This window comes from Myotis nattereri (genome assembly GCF_964212035.1).
Source record: "Myotis nattereri genome assembly, chromosome: 16".
NCBI classification, from domain to species: Eukaryota; Metazoa; Chordata; class Mammalia; order Chiroptera; family Vespertilionidae; genus Myotis; species Myotis nattereri.
The window spans coordinates 48182176-48201579 of NC_138091.1; the positions used below are offsets into that span (position 1 = coordinate 48182176).

The following is a 19404-nucleotide window of genomic DNA, read 5'->3' on the forward strand; positions in this document are numbered from 1 at the left end:
CCAAGGAATCACCCTCAATTTTACTAATGACATTAGTCTTTGTCTTTTTTTTTTTTTTTAATCTTCACCAGAGGACATGCTTACAGAGAGGAAAGTAGAGAGAGAGAGAGAGAGAGAGACATCAATCAGTTGCCTTATGTACACTCCCCGAGATCAGGGATCAAACCCACAACCCAGGTATGTGCCCTGACAAGGAATCAAACAGGCAACCTTTCGGTGCACGGGATGATGCTCTAACTAACTAACTCACTCCAGCCAGGCTAATCTTTGTCTTTTTGTCTAACTATTAAATAGCTCATTCACTGCCATAAAAAAATAAATTTTGCTTAATAATTTCAATGCAATTCCTTGTTTTTCCATTAGAACGAGAAGATTTGTTACTTTTTTTAAAAAATATTTTTTTATTGATTTCAGAGAGGAAGAGAGAAGAAGAGATAGAAACTTCAATGACGAGAGAGAAACATTGAAGGGCTGCCTCCTGCATGCCCCCTACTGGGGATCAAATCTGCAACCTGGGCATGTGCCCTTGACTGGAATTGAACCTGGGACCCTTCAGTCCACAGGCCGACACTCTAGCCACTGAGCCAAACCAGCTCGGTGACTTATTACTTTTAACAACAGGAATACACTACACATGAGCAGTAAGTAAGGTATGAGCTGCTCAGTTGGGCTAAGCTCTTCAGATATGGGACCAGGTGAATTTTGTATTAGAGTTGTATGGATTGAAAACCATGATGTGTGAAAGTTCCTTCTAAACTATAAAGAAATGCCCTAGCTGGTTTGGCTCAGTGGATAGAGTGTTAGTCTGCGGACTGAAGGGTACTGGGTTCGATTCTGGTCAAGAGTATATGCCTGGGTTGCGGGCTCAATCCCCAGTAGGAGGCATGTAGGAGGGGCCAATCAATGATTCTCTCTCATCATTGATGTTTCTATCTCTCTCTCCTTCTCACTTCCTCTCTGAAATCAATCCTATCTAATAAAAGAGAAACATGGTAATTGCCATAACCGTTACCCTTCCCATTGGCTAATCAGGGCAATATGCAAATTAACTGCCAGCCAAGATGGCGGCCGGCAATCAGGCAGCTTGAAACTAACATGAGGCTTGCTTGCTTCAGTGAAGGAGGACTCCAACGTTCCCCACCTGCCGCTGCAGGCCTCTGAGCTGCAACTCTAAGCAACTATGTAACAAATATAGAAGCTAAACAAAACCCCAGAAACCTGTTTTAGTCCGCCGGGCTTCAGCCAGCAGGATCGCAACATTGTAAGCAAAGGCCAGAAACCTACTTTCAGCAGCAGAGGCCTAAGAGCTGGAGCCAAGCCTCAAAGCTAAAGCTGGCCCAAAAGAAAAAAAGAAAAAAAAGAAAAAAAGGAGTGGTTGGGAGCTTCAGTCACCCCCAGCCTGAAAACAGCCATCATCCCCTCACCCAGGCTGGCCAGGCACCCCAGTGGGGACCCCCACCCTGAAGGATGTGTGACCAGCTGCAAACAGCCATCATCCCCTCCCATGGGCCCTGCTCTGTGTGTGAAGGGGTAGAGCCATAACCTCCCCATCGGCCCTGCCCTGAGTGTGAGAGTAGCGGTGCCCCAACCCCCTGATTGGCCCTGCTCTGTGGGTGATGGAGGGCGGCGCTCCAACCCCCTGATGGGCCCTGCTCTGTGCGTGACGGGGGTGGCACCGCAACCTCCCCATCGACCCTGCTCTGTGCATGACAGGGGAGACGCCCCAACTCCCCAATCGGCCCTGCTCTGAGCCCGACCAGGGGCTGCACCTAGTGATTGGGCCTGCCCTCTGCCACCCGGGAGCAGGCCTAAGCCAGCAGGTCGTTATCTCCCGAGGGGTCCCAGACTGCGAGAGGGCACAGGCCAGGCTGAGGGACCCCCCTCCCCCCCGAGTGCACAAATTTTTGTGCACTGGGCCTCTAGTTATATATATATATATAATTGATATATATATATATTCTTTTTTTAAGGACACAGATATAAAGTAGTTTTTCATTTCTGTCCATTATAACTATAAACTTTTTCTATTGCTCATTTAACCTATGTATTATAGTATTCTAAAAAATAACTGTTATCCAATGAAAGTTAATGAATGAAAATGCATTTAATGAGGTTAAGGCTTTAGTTGTTGCTTAACATAATAGAGGATAGACTAAAGTATGTACCTAGTACACATTTCAATTATAAATCCAGATGAAATTTTTTAATTTTCATTCATAATACCCTTGTATAAAATATTCACTCTTTCTTGAACAGAATAAAAAATTTTTAAAGCATATTAAAACATGATTCTTAGAAAAATCCAAAAATTGTCATCCAAATACAATTAAATTGACTGAAAATATTTTGATTGTCACAACACCAAACTCAGGATCATGAGTAAGGGAAGGAATGAATTCTCTTCTACATCCAGAGCATTAAGAAGTTCTTGGTATACATAATATGTATCATGTTATATGACAGCATGTTTATTTCCCATAAAGATGAGAAAGATCTTCAAGGCAGGGGCCAGTTTTTAATAATATTTGTGACCCCAGAACCTTTCAGAGGGCCCAGCTATTATAGATATTGAAAGAATAAATGAATGAATTAACTATTTGGGCAAACTAAACCAATTTAATGATAATAAGACCAGGCAGGGAAGAAATAATAAGTCAATCTGGCATACCTCTCCCTAACTTGTCTATAACATTTTATTTTTATTACTTATTTATTTTAATCCTTACCCAAGGACATTTTTTTTTCATTGATTTTTACAGAGAATGGAAGGGAGGGAGAGAGAGAAACATCAACGTGAGAGAGACACACTGAGCAGTTGCCTCCCACACATGCCCTGACAAGAGCCAGGGCTCGAACCTGCAACCCAGGTACATGCCCTTGACCAGTAATCGAACCCCAGACCCTTCGGTCTGCAGTATGACACTCTAACCACTGAGCAGTACCTCTCTATAACATTTTAAAGGTGAATTGTAGTATGCAGAGTTTCTCCTCATGATACATCAGAATCAACCAGTTCTCCAATTGACTTCTTTGCCCACAGAGGTCTGGCTTCTGCCCCTCCTATTCCACCACTTTGGAACAGGATGCCCTGACCAGTCCCTGCTTCTTGAACCTCTTCTTTGAGTTCTATTCATGCCTGGTCCTATTCCTACCTCATCTATTTATTCCCTGTGTTTATTCCTCTTTCTCTGTCTCAGGTGTGAATGATTTCCAGGGTCCTGTTCTTGAACCTTATGTTTTTTTTCACTCTACATATTCTCCTGATCCAACTTTTTGTTGCTGATGACTCTCAAATCTGTATTTCCAGCCTAGTCTTTCCTGCTGAGCCCAACAGATACTTCCAATCACTTCTTGGATTTCTTACACTTGTTTCACACTTAACAATCTGCAACCTATTTCATTATTTCTCTCCTTTTTACTTCCTTTTAAACCTGCTCCTCCTACAGTATTCCTCGTTTCTCCCTCTACACCAGTGGTTCTCAACCTGTGGGTCGCGACCCCTTTGGCGGTCGAACGACCCTTTCACAGGGGTCACCTAAGACCATCCTGCATATCAGATATTTACATTATGATTCATAACAGTAGCAACATTACAGTTATGAAGTAGCAACGAAAATAATTGTATGGTTGGGTCACAACATGAGGAACTGTATTTAAAGGGCCAGAAGGTTGAGAACCACTGATCTACACAATGGTTGCTTGATGCCATTATTATTCCATTTGCATCCTTAAGCTTTTAGCACTGTGGTTGGCATACATTTCAGTGACTGCTTACCAAATTAATGGAAGGAAGGAAAGCAAGCAAGAAGGAAGGAAGGAGTAGATAATTATTCTGTTCTTTACTTCAAGTACAACATTAAGGTTAGAGATGTTTAAAAAAATTGCAAAGGTTGTGATTTTGCCTAAGGCTAGTATATTAGGTCAAAGCAGAGAAACACAATAAATAGCATTGCTTACTTAAGGTATGCCAACCAGACCCAAAGGCTGTAGGATTTTTGGAAGAGAAGGAAATGATATAAGAATTAAGTGTTAAAAAATTCTTGCTCTCCCCAAAAATTATTGCTCTTTTTTGCCCTGATTAGTGTGGCTCAGTTGGTTGGGCGTCATCCCATGCAGCAAAAAATTGCCAGCTCCATCCCTGGTAGGGGGTATGCAGAAGGTAGCCGATCAATGGTTTGCTCTCACATCAGTATTTCTCTCTCCCTCTCCCTTTTCCTTCCCCTCTCTCTAAAAATCAATAAACTAAGCACAAAATAAAGATTAATTGATTAAAACAAAATATATACAAGAGACTGTTGGTCAGGCAGCTGAGACAGGAGCTAAAAAAAAAAAAAAAGGACTCTTATCAACAAAGTGAATGTTTTTTATGAAATTTGCAAGGAGCTAGTCCCTCCAGGAAGAAATGGATTACTCTTTCAAAACTATAAAAACGGACATTCATACTAAATATGAGAGCATCTCCAAAGACTACATTTTGTCAGAGAAACTGCCCTTTAAAAAGCAGCAGCAATACACCCATTGGTTGCTCTCTAGTGACAGATGACATTAACAATTAGTGTTCTCAGGGTGCAACCACTTGGACAAATCTAAGATTCTTCAGTGGTAACAATAGAGCCAGTGGATGCCCAAGGACTTTGACTACCATCTATAACAAGTCTTTTTTACTTGGAGCATGGCTTAACCTCTTTTCTAATAAAGAGAGTGGTTTCGGTTCTGGGGGGAAAATATGTACAAAATAATATAAAATTTACCACCTGCTATATATTATTCGGACTTTTCTTCCTCTCTGCTTTCTCTCTCTCTCTCTCTCTCTCTCTCTCTCTCTCTCTCTCTCTCTCTCAAATAATGGAATAGAGCACGAAGACACATGAAAAGAAACTCAGCACTCACTTGTCCTAGGTGAATGTACAATGGTAAAAGCACATAAGGGAATAAGCTATCTTGTCACTGGAACATGTTCCTCCCTGGGGGTAAAGTATAACAACTGTTTAACAGCTGCCCAGTAACACTTAAAGGCTTCGAGCCAAGATGCATCCTAGCTCCACCAGAAACTGTGGAAGAAATACTGTCTGGCAGTATAATACTAGAATGAAATCTAACCAACAAACTAGAGTACACACCCCTTTTTGTTTCAAAAGGCAACTTTTTTTTTTTTTTAAAGACACTGCTTTGGTAGTTTTTTTTTTTTAATTTTTTTTATATGTATTTTATTGAGTTTTTACAGAGAGGAAGGGAGAGAGATAGAGAGTTAGAAACATCGATGAGAGAGAAACATCGATCAGCTGCCTCCTGCACATCTCCTACTGGGGATGTGCCTGCAACCCAGGTACATGCCCTTGACCGGAATCGAACCTGGGACCTTTCAGTCCGCAGGCCGACGCTCTATCCACTGAGCCAAACCGGTTTCGGCCAAAAGGCAACTTTTAAGATCATGGATAGACCTGGGGTGTGTATAGGGACTGGGAGGAGGGAAGTAAAGGGGGGGGAGGATGGGAGATATCTGTAATACTATCAATAATAAAAAATATATTTTGAAAGAAAAATCACAGATAGAGAGGTTTCTACTAACAGTATTCAAATAGCATCAGAATGAGTATTGGTAATGATAAGAAAGGAACAATATGTTATTTCCCTCTTATTTTGCCCACTGAAAATATATTTGAATGTTTTTTGTTTTTAAGTTCTGATGAAAGAGCATGGGCTTTGGAGTAAGAATGTCAGTTCAACTTATATTAACTAGCAGTGTGATCTCAGCAAGTCTCTTGACTTCTGTGAATTTTTTCATTTCTTCAATGATGATAATATGTACACCTAACAGGGTTGTTACAGTAATTAAAGTAGGCAAAGTAATGTATATACAAGCCTAGGATAGTAGCTGACACATATCTTCGTGACCTTGGGCTACACAAAGATTTCTTAGATTTGATACCAAAGCATGATTCATAAATGAAAATATCTTACAACTCAATAAGACAAATAACCAAATTAAAACTGTGAAAATGATTTGAATTGACATTTCCCCAAAGAATTTATACAAATGAACAATAGGCAAATGAAAAGATATTCAACATCAATAGTTATTAGAGAAATGCAAATTAAAACCACAATGAGACATCACTTCACACCCACTAGAATGGCTATCATCAAAAAGACAGGCAACAATTATTGTTGGTGAGGATGTGGAGAAAATGGAACTTGAATGTGTTGCTGGTGGGAATGTAAAGCGGTGCAGCCATTTAGAAAAAAGTTTGGTACAAGAGTAGGCAGCCTTCTAAAATGGTTCTGAATGATTCCTGACTCCTAGAATTCATATCCTTGTATAATTTCTCCCCCTGAATGTGGGCTGGACCTAGTGATTTGCTTCTAATTAATAGGACATGGCAAAAGTGATGGGAAATCACTTCTGTTATTAGTTTATAAAAGATGTGACTTCTGCTTTTTCTTATTTTCTCTCTCTGGTGCTTCTCTGATGAAGTAAACTAGAGAGCCCACATGGCAAAAACCCAAGGCAGTTACTAGTCAACGCCCAGGGAGGAAATGAGGCCTAAGTCCAACACTCTCAAGGAACTGAATCTTGACAATCACAGGAGTGAGTCTGGAAATTGATCCTTTCCTCATCAAGCCTTCAGGTGAGACCAGACCACAGTCCAGGTCAATACCCTGTGAGAGACTGTGAAGCAGAGGACCCAGATAAGCTGTGCCTGTATTTCTGAGATAATAAATTTCTATTGTTTTAGGCTCTAAGGTTTGGGGTAATTTGTTATATAGCAATTGATAACTAAAATAGACAGTTTCTTTTTATTAAAAATTTTATTGATTTTTTTAGAGAGAGAGAGAAAAAAACATCATTAATGCATTCATTGGTTGCTCCTCATACATGCCCTGACCAGGGATTGAACCTACAACCTTGGTGTATCAGGATGATGCTCTAACCAACTGATTTACCCAGCCAGGGCACTAATATAGACAAGTTTCGTACAAAAGTAAACATAAATTGACCATACAACCCAGTAGTTCCACTGCTAGCTATCTACTCAAAAGAAATGAAAACATATGTCCACACAAAGACTTGTATACAAATGTTCACAGCAGGATTATTCATAAGAACAAAAAAATGGAAACAATCAGAATGCTGGTGAACTGATAAACAACATCTATGCCAATATGATGAAATACTATTCAGAAGTAAAGAGAAAAAAATCCTGATACATGCAACAACCTGATAAACGTAAAAAAACATGCTAAATGAAAAGAAGTTAGAAGCAAAAGACTACACATTGTTATTATTCCTTTTACAAGAGATAGCCAGAAATAGTAAATCTATAGAGACATAAATCAGAGTAGTGGGTGCCTGGGGCAGAGGGGCAAGAATAGGGATTAACTGCAAACAGGTGAAAGAAATGTTTTAAAACATAGCACTAGTTGCACAATTCTATAAATTTACTGAACATCACTGAATTGAACACTTACAGGTATGCAAGTTATAACCACGCTAGAGGCCCGGTGCACGACATTTGTGAACTGGGGGGAGGGGGTTTCCTCAGCCTGACCTGTGCCCTCTCCCAGTCTGGGACCACTCAGGGGATGTCCGCCTGCCAGCTTAGGCCCGCTCCCTGTGGGTCCTTAGCACAGCTGTGGAGGCAAGAGAGCTCCTGCCACTGCCGCTGTGCTCACCAGCCATGAGCCCGGCTTCTGGCTGAGCGGTGCTCCCCTTGTGGGAGCGCACTGACCACCAGGGGGCAGTTCCTGCATTGAGCGTCCAGTCGTTCCACCGTTTGGTCGATTTGCATATTAGCCTTTTATTATATAGGATTAAAGCTGTTTTTTTTAAAAAGACCCCTAAAAGGATTTAGAAAACCTAACTTATAGCTAGTTATATTGATACTGACTCTGTCTTGAGAGTTCGGCTACTCATTCACCACTACTACAAGAAACATCATAATAAGTGTAGCCTTTTGAGCTACTTCCATATGATAAATCCTCATAAGACTATCTTTAACTCCTTTCGGTCCTATACAACTGATTTCATGCCCTTTTCAAAGAGTGTTATGTTAAAAAACACAGAGTGCAACCTTGATCAGTGTGGTTCAGTGGTTAGAGCATTGGGAACGTGGTTAAGGTAATAAAACTGGGTTGCAGGATCAATCCCAAAGCAACCAATCATCCATCAATGTGTCTCTCTCATATAAATACTAGAGGCCCAGTGCACGAAATTCTTGCACAGGTAGGGTCCCTAGGCCTGGCCAGTGATCAGGGTTGATCAGGTTCCCCGCCTCCCTGTCTCCTCCTTCCCTCACTCTCTCAGTGCCCCGCTGCTGCTGCTGGTCATCCGTCATGTTCCGCACTACCCGCTGGTGGTCAGCGCACATCATAGTGAGAGATCGAACTCCTGGTTTCCCAGTTGAACTCCCACGGGGACAATTTGCATATTAGCCTTTTATTATATAGGATTTCTCTCTTCTCCCCCTCCCTTCCATTCCCTCCAAAAATCAATGGAAAAAATATCCTCATTCCTTGGATGAAGATTAAAAAAACAACAACACAAGGTGCAGGCTGAAATAATCAACTGTAAAAGAGCTGGCCTCAGGACATCTCCTACATTTAATTACTTTATTATCAACTTCAGAGAACACCTAAGTAATTACTGATTTTTGCTCTTTCTAAATTGTTCTAAAATCTATAAATATCCATAGTTTTCTAATTATATTACTCCTTTGTAATATTTTGTGCTTTATATGTCTTTTTATGTGCTTTTAGGCCTCACTTTCTATTGTTAATAATTTAGTATGCTTTACTAGGCTTTATTATTTAATTAATGAGCACTGTCCTGGACCTATGAGTCAACAGTAGTAAAGTCCACGGGGAAGTTCTCTGAGGGTTCACTGAGGCTCTCATAAGAAAATAAATTATATTTTCTATACAGTCTCAGAGAGAGAACCATGTATAACCTGAAGGACTAGAATCAGAAATTCAAGGTGATAATGAGCAAGGAACAGTTCATATAAAAATGCCAGAGCCCTGGCCAGTGTTGCTACATGGTTAGAGAGTCGGCCCATGCACCAAAAGGGTTGTGGATTTGATTCCCAGTCAAGGGCACATGCCTGGGTTGCAGATTTGATGCCCATTTTCGGTTGGGGTGCATGGAGGAGGCAATCAATTGATGAGTCTCTCTCATATCAATGTTTCTCTCTGTGTGTCTCTCCCACTCCCTTCCACTCTCTAAAAAAATCAATGGAGAAAATATCCTCCGGTGAGGATTAACAACAACAACAAAATCAATGGGGAAAAAATGTCCTCAGGTGAGGATTAACAAAAAAGCCAGAAATAGTTCTGGGCTCCAAACAATGAAGAGAGGTAACAAAGGTACATTAAGTTGTGTCCAAAGTTTGGTGACAGAATCATGGCCACAAGCCTAGACTGACTTAAGAGAAGCTAATTAAGAGCCTTTCCTATTGCTCTGGAGCTGCCATGAACTTCCTTGAGGTTAACAAAGGGTAACAAAGGCATGACTGGGATTTCTGCTTCTGTAGATGCATGTGCAGAAAAGGTTGGTTCTAACAAATCTTGTCAATGTCTTTAATGCCATCAAGACTGACTAATACAGTGAAATATCTACCATGAGGTTACAAATTATTTTTAATTATTAAATCATGGGTCTCCCTAGGTTACTGTTTAGACAGCATCACTCACTGCAAAATTTAGTTTTTAAGACCGTCATTCCTGAAATCTCAAATCTAGATCCAATTGCAATTGTTGGTTAAAAAGCAGATTTCAACCAGGCAGCTGAATGAGAAAACATCTGGACCTACCAGTCAGAATGAGAAAGGTCACATGTTAAATCCAGATAATCTTGTTTATTGGTATTTGAAGGTTATACACCAAGGGGTGGATTACCAGGGCCCTCCTTTAGGCCTGGCACTGACATCTTCATTAATCTATGTGTGTGACACTTTAAAATCCAAAGCTTTAATACTACTGTGTTGTCATTTGAATTTTATTAAAGGAATTGTAATTTCCAAATGTAATTTTCCTATTTCTAAGCCTGAACACTATGCTAACCTATTACTAGACTACTGAGTATTAGACGCTGGAAGGAACCACATAACAGAATTGTCAAGGGCAGATGATGCCTATTCTTTTCAAAACTTTTCCAAATTTCAATCCAGCATTTTACTATGGATGAAGCATTTGCAACTTTTTCCATCAAAATTAAGAAAAGAAAAGGCTTTGAATCAGCAAGGAACAAAATAAAAAGATTGCTCTAAGACAGGTTTCAGGCCGGTGTTAAAGAAAGGGGGATTGTACCTACCACATGACTTTTTCATAATTAGTATATATTATTTTATATCCATACAAAACTGAACCATAATTGGTTATGTTAGCAGCAATTCTATAGTCCATTACGTATGAAACTATTATAAAAATAGCAAAATTAAGATGCCTTAAGACCTTATACACTTTGGTCAGGGCTTTTTCATCTTTTCTGAGTTTTAGACCTCATTTAAGAACTGTACTCTTTGCCCAAAAAATGTACACATGCCCATAGACACAAAATTTCACATAGTTTTAATAGGTTTCTCAAATCTTGAAATCTCAGGGTGAGAATCTTTGTATTATGCCTTTAAACAGGCTCAGGTTTAAATCGAAGGTGCCTCTGTGCTATGCTTTATATGACAATGGTTAGCCTTTAAATTTTTTGTGGATTATAATAAAAATTTTAGATGTCAATTTAATATCTACTTTGTATAAGAAACAAAATTTTTCAAAATTCTTTCAAGGGTACCCGAATAAAAACTTTAAAGGCCTAAAACAATTTTTGTTTATTATAAATAATGATGGTTTAAGTTGTTATTGCACCCTTTCAAATGTATCTAATGGAATATACATTTTAGTGATTTGACCTACTCCATCACAAATTTAAAAATACATAAGTTTTTTTAATCATAAATTTTCTTAAATTTTTATTCAATTTCACTTTCCTCATAGAATTTTATCCATATCTATTATTCTTTTAGGCTTGCATCTTCTATTGTTAATCCTGTCACATGTCTCTACAACAACAATATATATAAATTAAAAATATTTTTGTTACCATGACATTCTGTTAGAAAATTTCTTCTGGATTGAGTTATTATTATAATTATTAGCATACAATTGATAAAATATAGGTATATTACAAATCTTGATCAATAATTATTAAATATAAAAAGTAAAAATTTGGGGAATGTATCTCTTGAATGAGATGGATGAAAGGAGATGCATTTATGAAAGTTTTTTATTAAAGGAATTATCCAATTGACCCTTTTTTTGGCATCCTGGAAGTATGTATACTAGCAATTCATGGCAAATAAGTAAGAGATACGCCTTTCTTTATAGAGTGGAGAAGGATCATTGTGAAAGGGGAGGACAGAAAGGAGAACCTTAACTACACCAGCCTTATTGGGCAGAGAGTTTTAGGAAAGAACACATAATGAAATTGAAGACCTGGCAATTAATTCTCTTAAAATTATCCACGTTCATGTAATCCTTGGAAAGTCTTCCATTTAGCCCAGGTTGAAGAACACTGCTTAAAAAAGACCACACTGTCAAGATGTACGCAATATGCTCTTTTTCACTTTATGTAACCGACAATGATTTAGTGAGCAATAGCAACAATGCAGGGGATGAATGGATAAATGGCTGGGTAGAAAGGCAAAGAGAAGAAGAAATACTGAGCTTTTACTGTGTACCCCAAACTATAGCATAAAAGAATAAGACTAAAAAAGACTCTGTCCTTGCCACCTCATCAACTCTTTGGTAAACAATAAAGCACAGTGAGACCCTGCCACAGTGCAGTATGTATGGATTTGGATCCAACAGGAATGGTGATTGCCTCCAGTTGTCCTCTGCTCCTCCTGTCTCTGACAGGAGCAAGCTAAAATTCTTATGCCATGGGATTTGGTGGGAAGTGACTGCCTCATGATCACTTGGGACTTTTTAAATTTAATGTATGGTCAATTGTGTCTAGTCTAAACTTCACCGCTGTTGCTTTATGCTTTTTGTAATAGTATCTAGCCCAAACTCCTATATTTAATTAAATTTACAATAATGTGACCTCCATATTTAAAGATGAAATTTTTGAATCCTATCTACCTTTTTGTGGAGAGAACTCATATACTCATCTGATCTCCAAAACTATTCTCCTTCGTGCAAATTACAAGAAAAAAAAAAAAAAAGCCTCTCTGACAAATTATGAAAAACGATGACCTGGTGAGCCAGAACAGGATTTCATTCTTTAGTCCAATGGTGCGCTGGTAAATGCTTACAAATCAAAGAGTGGAGGACGGGCTTTTTTTCTGTAGCATTTGCTGATGTCAGTGGTATAAACACCATGGCCTATTTCAAGCTACCAACATGAAGTCAGCCAGCTCACAAAATTCCTGAAAATTTAACAATGGATTATGAGCTGACTGTGGCACATCACTGGGACTCCTCACTTATCTCTTAGCAGAGTGCCTTCATGTGGTTACCAAATTGCACCAGGGTATACAATGGCCCAGAATGATGACTGGTTTCAGACTTGGAGCAGAAAAACTCACTTGGCAAGAACTGATGCTAGGCAAGTTAGCAGGCACATATAGGTATCTCATATACCGCTAACCAACTGGACTGGAATCCATTTTATTTCATACTCATCTTGTTTCACTGCTAGGAGGCACCAGTACTACTGCTCCACAGTTAAAAAAAAGCAAAAGGAGGGGAAGAGTCTCAGAAGACCCACTAAGGACAGCGGAAAGGCCCATTTTTCTGTCAACCTTTATAGCAATCCCTTTCTCTTTGGCAGATGCCAAATATCTTCCTGTAAGTTCCTTGTAGTTCACTGTGCTATACAGCTTGGTTAAGAAAAATTCTAATATGATGTTTTTTGTTTAAAAGATTCAAGGAGAAGTGTCTGGGTTTTATCACCAACAGAACTTACCCGTTGACACAGTAGAAGGCATAACGCCTCTCTGCCATTGTGAGTACTTACAGAAATCCCCTGTGAGTGAACTGCTGCAGCAAAGTACTGCTGATTTTGTAAGATAACCCCTGCATCCCATGAGCGACAGGTCTTGATCTGGGCTTGAGAGATGTAATATTTTGATAAAAAACGGCACTTCCTTTTGAAGCATATATTTGCGTGTATGAGCAGTACCGCTGGAACCTCAGTGAGCGCCTAGGCGAGGCTTACTTGGTCTCTCCCAGCTCGCTCCAGCCATAGGCCCCTCCTTCACACATCTGAATGTAGCAGTAATTAGCATCCATAAACCGCAAATGTGGCTTGTTTTTTTCTCTCCCCTTTCAGAAGCATCAAAGTAATTTGTATTTCTCATGAGTGCAAAAAAGTTGTACACCTCAAAAGAGATTGAGACTCTTACATGGAAAGCTACTGAAGATGGGAACTTTATCTCCTAAGAGGGAAAAATTTTTTGAGCACACTTTCTAATGAAAGTTCTTATCTTTGATTTAAGCTTCACATAAGGTATTGCAAGAGAGAAAATGCAAGGCCTTTCAAAAAATTATCAAGTTCAACTTTTCTCATGGAATTAGGTACTATCCTAACTCTTACACAACAAAAGTACTTAAACAAATACACTAATTGATCACCACTGTACAATTAATTAAAAAGAAATCTATTTCATGAGTACCAGGTATATTTTATATTCAGTTGTAAATATTTGGGAGATGAAGGATATAGTACTAGCATTGAATATCCCCCCAAATTAATGTCTGTCAGGAACCTCTGAATGTGTCCTTATTTGGAAATAAGGTCAATGTTAAGATGAAGTCACATTGGATTAGGATAGGCCCTTAATCCAATGACAGGTGTCCCTACAAGAAGAGAAGACAGGGAAGAAGACCATGTGCTGACAGAAGCAGGGACTGGAGTTATGCTGCCACAAGCCAAGGAACACCAAGGATATTAGAAGCTACCAGAAGCTAGAAAAAGACAAGGATTCTTCCCTAGAGCCTGTAAAGGGCGAGCCTTTAGAGCAGCAGTTGCCAACCTTTCGGACCTCATGGACCACCGGTGGTCCACGGACCACCAGTTGGCGACTGCTGCTTTAGAGGAAAATGACTGTGCTTACACCTTGCTTGGGACTCCTAGTTTCCAGAACTGTAAGAGAATAAAGTTTTGTTGTTTTAAGCCACTGTGGTCATTTGTTGTAGAAGCCCTATGAAACTAAACAAAGGGTAAATGTACAACTTAGGGTAAATAGCTGATGCTGATGGATAGTGAGGTACATTGTGTACTTTTTGCCCCGTAGCATCTCCAGAACAAACTGCAAGTGTAAGTAGAAAGGAATGGTGGTTGGCAGGGGGCTGCTGAAAATGGGGCCAGTAGAGTGTTCAATGCAGGGAGTTAGTAGCCAAATAAATATTCCCTAATTATTCAAAGATAGAAAAGTAATGCCACCAGCATATGCATGTAGAATCACAACTTCAAAACATACATGCCAGGACAGAATCTTTCCTTCCATATTCTAAGTGGGAAATGGCAAAAATGAGCATCCACTTTCAGAGGAAGAAAGACTAAAATAAAAAGCTGAGGTTCTACCTTAGTTATGCAGCCCATAACTGCATTTCTCTCTCTCTTTTTCAAATGGCTTTTATTGATTTCAGAGAGAGGAAGGGAAAGGAAAAGAGAGAGAGAAACATTAATGATGAGAGAGAAACATCAATGATGAGAATCATTGACCAACTTCCTCTTGCACGCCCCCTACTGGGGATCAAGCCCGAAACCCAGGCATGTGCCCTGACAGGGAATTGAACTGTGACTTCCTGGTTGATATGTTGACGCTAAGCCAGTGAGCCACACCACCTACTTTTCAATTCTATTATTTTATAATTTAGCGTGTATAATTTAAATATACTGTTCATATTACTGTTTTTTTAAAAGGCAGGGGCCTGTTGATGGTTCTGTCTCTCTCTCCCTCTCCCTTCCTCTCTTAAATCAATCTATAATAATAAAAGTGTAATATGCTAATTAGACCAGATGTCCTTCCAGCTGCAAGGGAAGCCCAGGTTCCAGGTGCCAGAGGGAAGCTGGTGCCAGCAGCCAGGCGAAGGAAGGCCTACTCTTGCATGAATTTCGTGCACTGGGCCTCTAGTAAAAATATATTTAAAAATAAAATAAAATAAAAGGCAGAGGCCTGGTTATAACCTGTTGCAAATGTATGTGACCCAGATTAAATGCCAACATTAATAATACAGTAATCAATTTGGAGCTTAATCATGAAATAATGGATTACTTTTTCAACACTAAAGTTAACCTATTCGTTTCTTTCTAAATCAGGCTTAGAAAGAAGAACCATTTCTTCTCTCCCAAATTATTTAGAATGGTTGATTATACCTTCTAGTTTATACCAAGTACTGTATGACACTCCCAGAGCCCTAATAACTGAGAAAAACTCACAGATATTCCATCAATCCATTGACATGTATTAGAGGTAAGGTGATAGAAATAGCAAAGGCAGCTACAGCAGTTGAAAATGACCCAAAACAAGTAGATCACATGGGCTGAATCTCTCTCTTTTCTTCTTAGAAGCATTTCTGGAACAGGTCTAATTCAGAGGCTGCAAACTATTGTATGGATTCCTAAAACCAGATGGGTTTTTACAATATTTGTTTTAAATTCCTACTGTTGAATAGAAATTATTTGGTTTCTTTTTTTATTGTGGATATTTAATCTGTCCTCCTCCCCCACCGCCCCAACTACTTGAGAATATAAAACTCATTGCTATCTCTGAACCCAGAGCAAATTCTAACATAAATTATAAATTTTCAGACCAAATGTTGTATAGGGATCATCATTTCAAACATATACTTAATGGCATTACCTACCAGAACTAAGAAACCCTAACTCAGAAAAATGCAAGCTGATGGTAGTTATTTGCCTCATTCGGAGTGTGGCTCCATGGATGTCACCTTCAAGAAATTGCATAAAGCTGGTACAACACCATATGCCTTTCCTCAGCACAAATGACCACATCCTGTGCCAGGCAGCATTTTTCAGTCTCTGTGGTTAAGAACTAGAACAAATTAAAGTATAGCTAGGCAGAGCTGGAATGTTAGTTGAAGCTGTGATTTGAATCTCAGAAGTTTTAGACATAGAACTCTATTACTTGATCCCTTAAGTATCTAAGACAAAAGATCCCAAGAAACATTTTTTTCTTTTTTCCTTTAAGAAACACATATATAGCCCAACTGATGTGGCTCAGTGGTTGAGCATCAACCTATGAACCAGGAGAATTCATGGGTCAAGGCCAATAGCCTGGCCAATAGTCTGGCTATATGGCTATGCGGAAGGACAATGAAAACTTGGTCTATTAAAGGATGCCCATATGAGGCACTGCCTTATGGAAATCACTGTGGGAATATGATGGGTGCATTAAAGTGGGGCATGTCAATACCCAACAGAACCCCCTTCCAGGTTTGAAAAGGTGAATAGAACCAATGAGTGAATATTGCAATGTACTTGCTTAAGGTGGCCACTTGGGTTCATGAAATAAGTAGACATTTGAGGACCACAGAAATGAAGAGAGGTGAATCTGGACATACTCCTTTTTTACCCTCTGAGGCTCAGAATGCCAACCAAACTGTTCTATTAACAAGTGATACAGAGGCTGCAGATGACTATGGGTAAGATTCCTCAGGAAGAAGGCCCGGCACATAGCTGACAAGTGGATTATACGGAACCAATGGCAGTACCCCCACAAGGGCTACAAATGGGTTTTTGACAAAATAAGCATTGACTCTGGATTAGACTTCGCTTACCTGGTGGTAGATGCAAATGGTCAGAGTTACTAAAAAAGAACTGAAACAGGAGCCATTGCACCAATTTGGACTGCCAAGTCATATTTCTTCAGACCAAGGCATACAGCCCATGTCAACCAATGGACAGAGAGGTAGCCTGCTCATAATAATATTTTCATAGAGAATTGGAACTGACAATTGGAACATTGATTGTTTAAGATCCCCTGAAGTCCTGAGGTATCTTACCTCATCCTTAGCTTAGAATGTCATATATACCTCGTTTTCCCTTTTTGTCTCTGAACCTGTCAATGTGGGGTCCCCATACAGATGAACGTAATTAGATTTAGTTATTTTCTCTGGTTAGCCTGCATCCTATAGGTTTAATTATTAGAACAGCTGAAAGAACCCTGAAGGCAAGAGGCAAGTTTCTTCCTCCCCTATTCCAGGATCTCTTGACCTTTATGATCCTTTTGCTATAAGATTCATGGTCAAAGACCAGAGGGTGTCCTGTGGTATAATACAAAAATATATTTGGTCTTAGTCTCAGATTCCTAGCACAGAGTTACTAAAACCCTTGCAATTTCCTGAGTGATAGTATGTTTTATTATTCATAACAAGCCCCTTTCACTCACACCTGAGTTTATGCTACTAAGGTGACTTAGGGTGGGGACCCTAAATTGCCTCAGTATGGGGTGGTCACTAGAAGGACCAAGTGACTAGAGGATTGGAACTTTCAGCCCCATCCACCAACCACCAGGAAGAGGAGAAGGGGCTATAGATTGAGCACTATAACAACTTTTGAACAATGAGATTCAGAGAGCTTCTGGGTTGGTGAACACATCAAAGTTGTGGGAGTGTTATGCCCAGAGGGCATGGAAACTCTCCAACACCATACCCTGCTCCATTTGTCTGTTCCTGAGTTGTATCCTTTATCATTAACTGGCTACAGAAAGAAAGGTGCTTTCTTAAGTTCTGTGAATCGTTCTAGCAACTTATCAAACCTGAGGGAGGTTTGTGGAAAACCCTGAATTGGTAGCCAAGCTAGAATTAGTGCAGGTAACCAGGGGATCTGGTACTTACAACTTGTGTCTGAAGTGAGAACAGTCTGTGAAACTGATCCCTTAACCTGTGGGTTCAGCATTAACTCCAGGAGTTAGTATGATAATTGAATTTTTGGATTCCCAGCTGGTGTCTAAGATTTGAAGAATTGGTTGTTGGTGTTGGAAAACACCCCAGACAAATCTTTCTATAATGAATATGTATTGTTTTTGTAGTGAAAAGGAGTAAAAATAACACTTTAAAAAGTTAGTATAACTTGAATACTGAATAAATACCTTAAATTCTCAAAATTTTCTGATAACCTATATAGCAAATTATTAAATGCAAATACTTGTAAACTGAATAAAATTGAATTACTCCCAAATCAATCCACAAATACAAGTTTTCCTTGGAGAATTCCTCATTTCTTCATATTAAGTTTTAACCATATCTATAACCATTAGTTGTCTGTACACTATGGCTCACCTTCCATATCTTCATCTTCATTGGTTGGGCATTCTGCACTGTCCACATTTTCTGTCTCATGAGGTTTGGTTAAATTGTAGTCATTTAAAATCACTGGGCCTTCTAGGAGATAAAAAGAATTTTAACTATGCAGTCAACTTAAACTATTTTTTATAAACATGTATAAAGTAGATTCCCATCTCAGCTTCACAGAAATTCTTAGTGATAGTATCCCTTTTATGCATACTCTAAGTGCGATATATGTGAAAACTCTTGAGGTTTAGAAATATATCCAGGGTTCATACACTTTTCCATTAAACATGATTTTCTTGAATATTTCTTTCACCTGAGTTAAATGAACTCAGGTTCTTTCTGTACAGAAATTCTCTCTCCTTTGGGATATCTCACAATATCTGGTAGAATGTTATTGCTATTTATGACCAAAAAGTATTGATATGTAGTGATGAGAAATACTTAGCCTGAAAATACTAATATAACCCAATTTTGGAAAGATGCTTTCCTTAGAGTAAGCTTCCTATTTTCCTTTTCTGTTCACATTATAAATGTAATTATGTGGAGCCAGAACAGTGTGGCTCAGTGGTTGAGCATCAACCTATGAACCGGAGGTCAATTCCAGGTCAGGGCAAATGCCTGGGTTGCAGGCTTAATCCCCAGTAGGGGGCGTGCAGGAGGCAGCCAATCAATGATTCTCTCTCATCATTGATGTTTCTCTCTCTCCCCCTCTCTCTTCCTCTCTGAAATCAATAAAAATATATTAAAAAGAATCAGCCCAGCAAATAACAAAATTCCTACATGAAAACAAATGTGATAAACAGGATCAAAACTCACCCCAAAAAGAACACTCACAAGAAAAATGGTACCAACTCACAGTAACACAAAACAGCATTTAAGTGATGAAATTTTTAGTACAACATAAACTTTGATTTAAAAAGTGAGTTAATCAACAGAGAAAACATAGGAGTTATTTGGGGGAAATAAATTATTTTAAATGTTTATAGTTCATTCTGAAGCAGGGGTCAGCAAACTATAGCCCAAGGGCCAAATCTAACCATGGCCTGTCTTTGCATGGGCGCAGGAGGTAGAATGGCTTTTACATTTTTAAAG

The 19404-nt window shown here is 39.2% G+C and overlaps 1 protein-coding gene across 1 annotated transcript in view; it reads right to left on the minus strand.

Annotated features, from left to right (window-relative positions):
- The window catches only part of IKZF3 (IKAROS family zinc finger 3), a gene marked incomplete at its 5' end in the record, with an annotated part of 78477 nt that overhangs the window by 36182 nt on the left and 22891 nt on the right, over positions 1-19404 (minus strand). Inside the window, 1 exon segment of the mRNA XM_081109813.1 lies at positions 18301-18402. Within this exon segment, the coding sequence (XP_080965939.1) occupies positions 18301-18402 (102 nt within the window).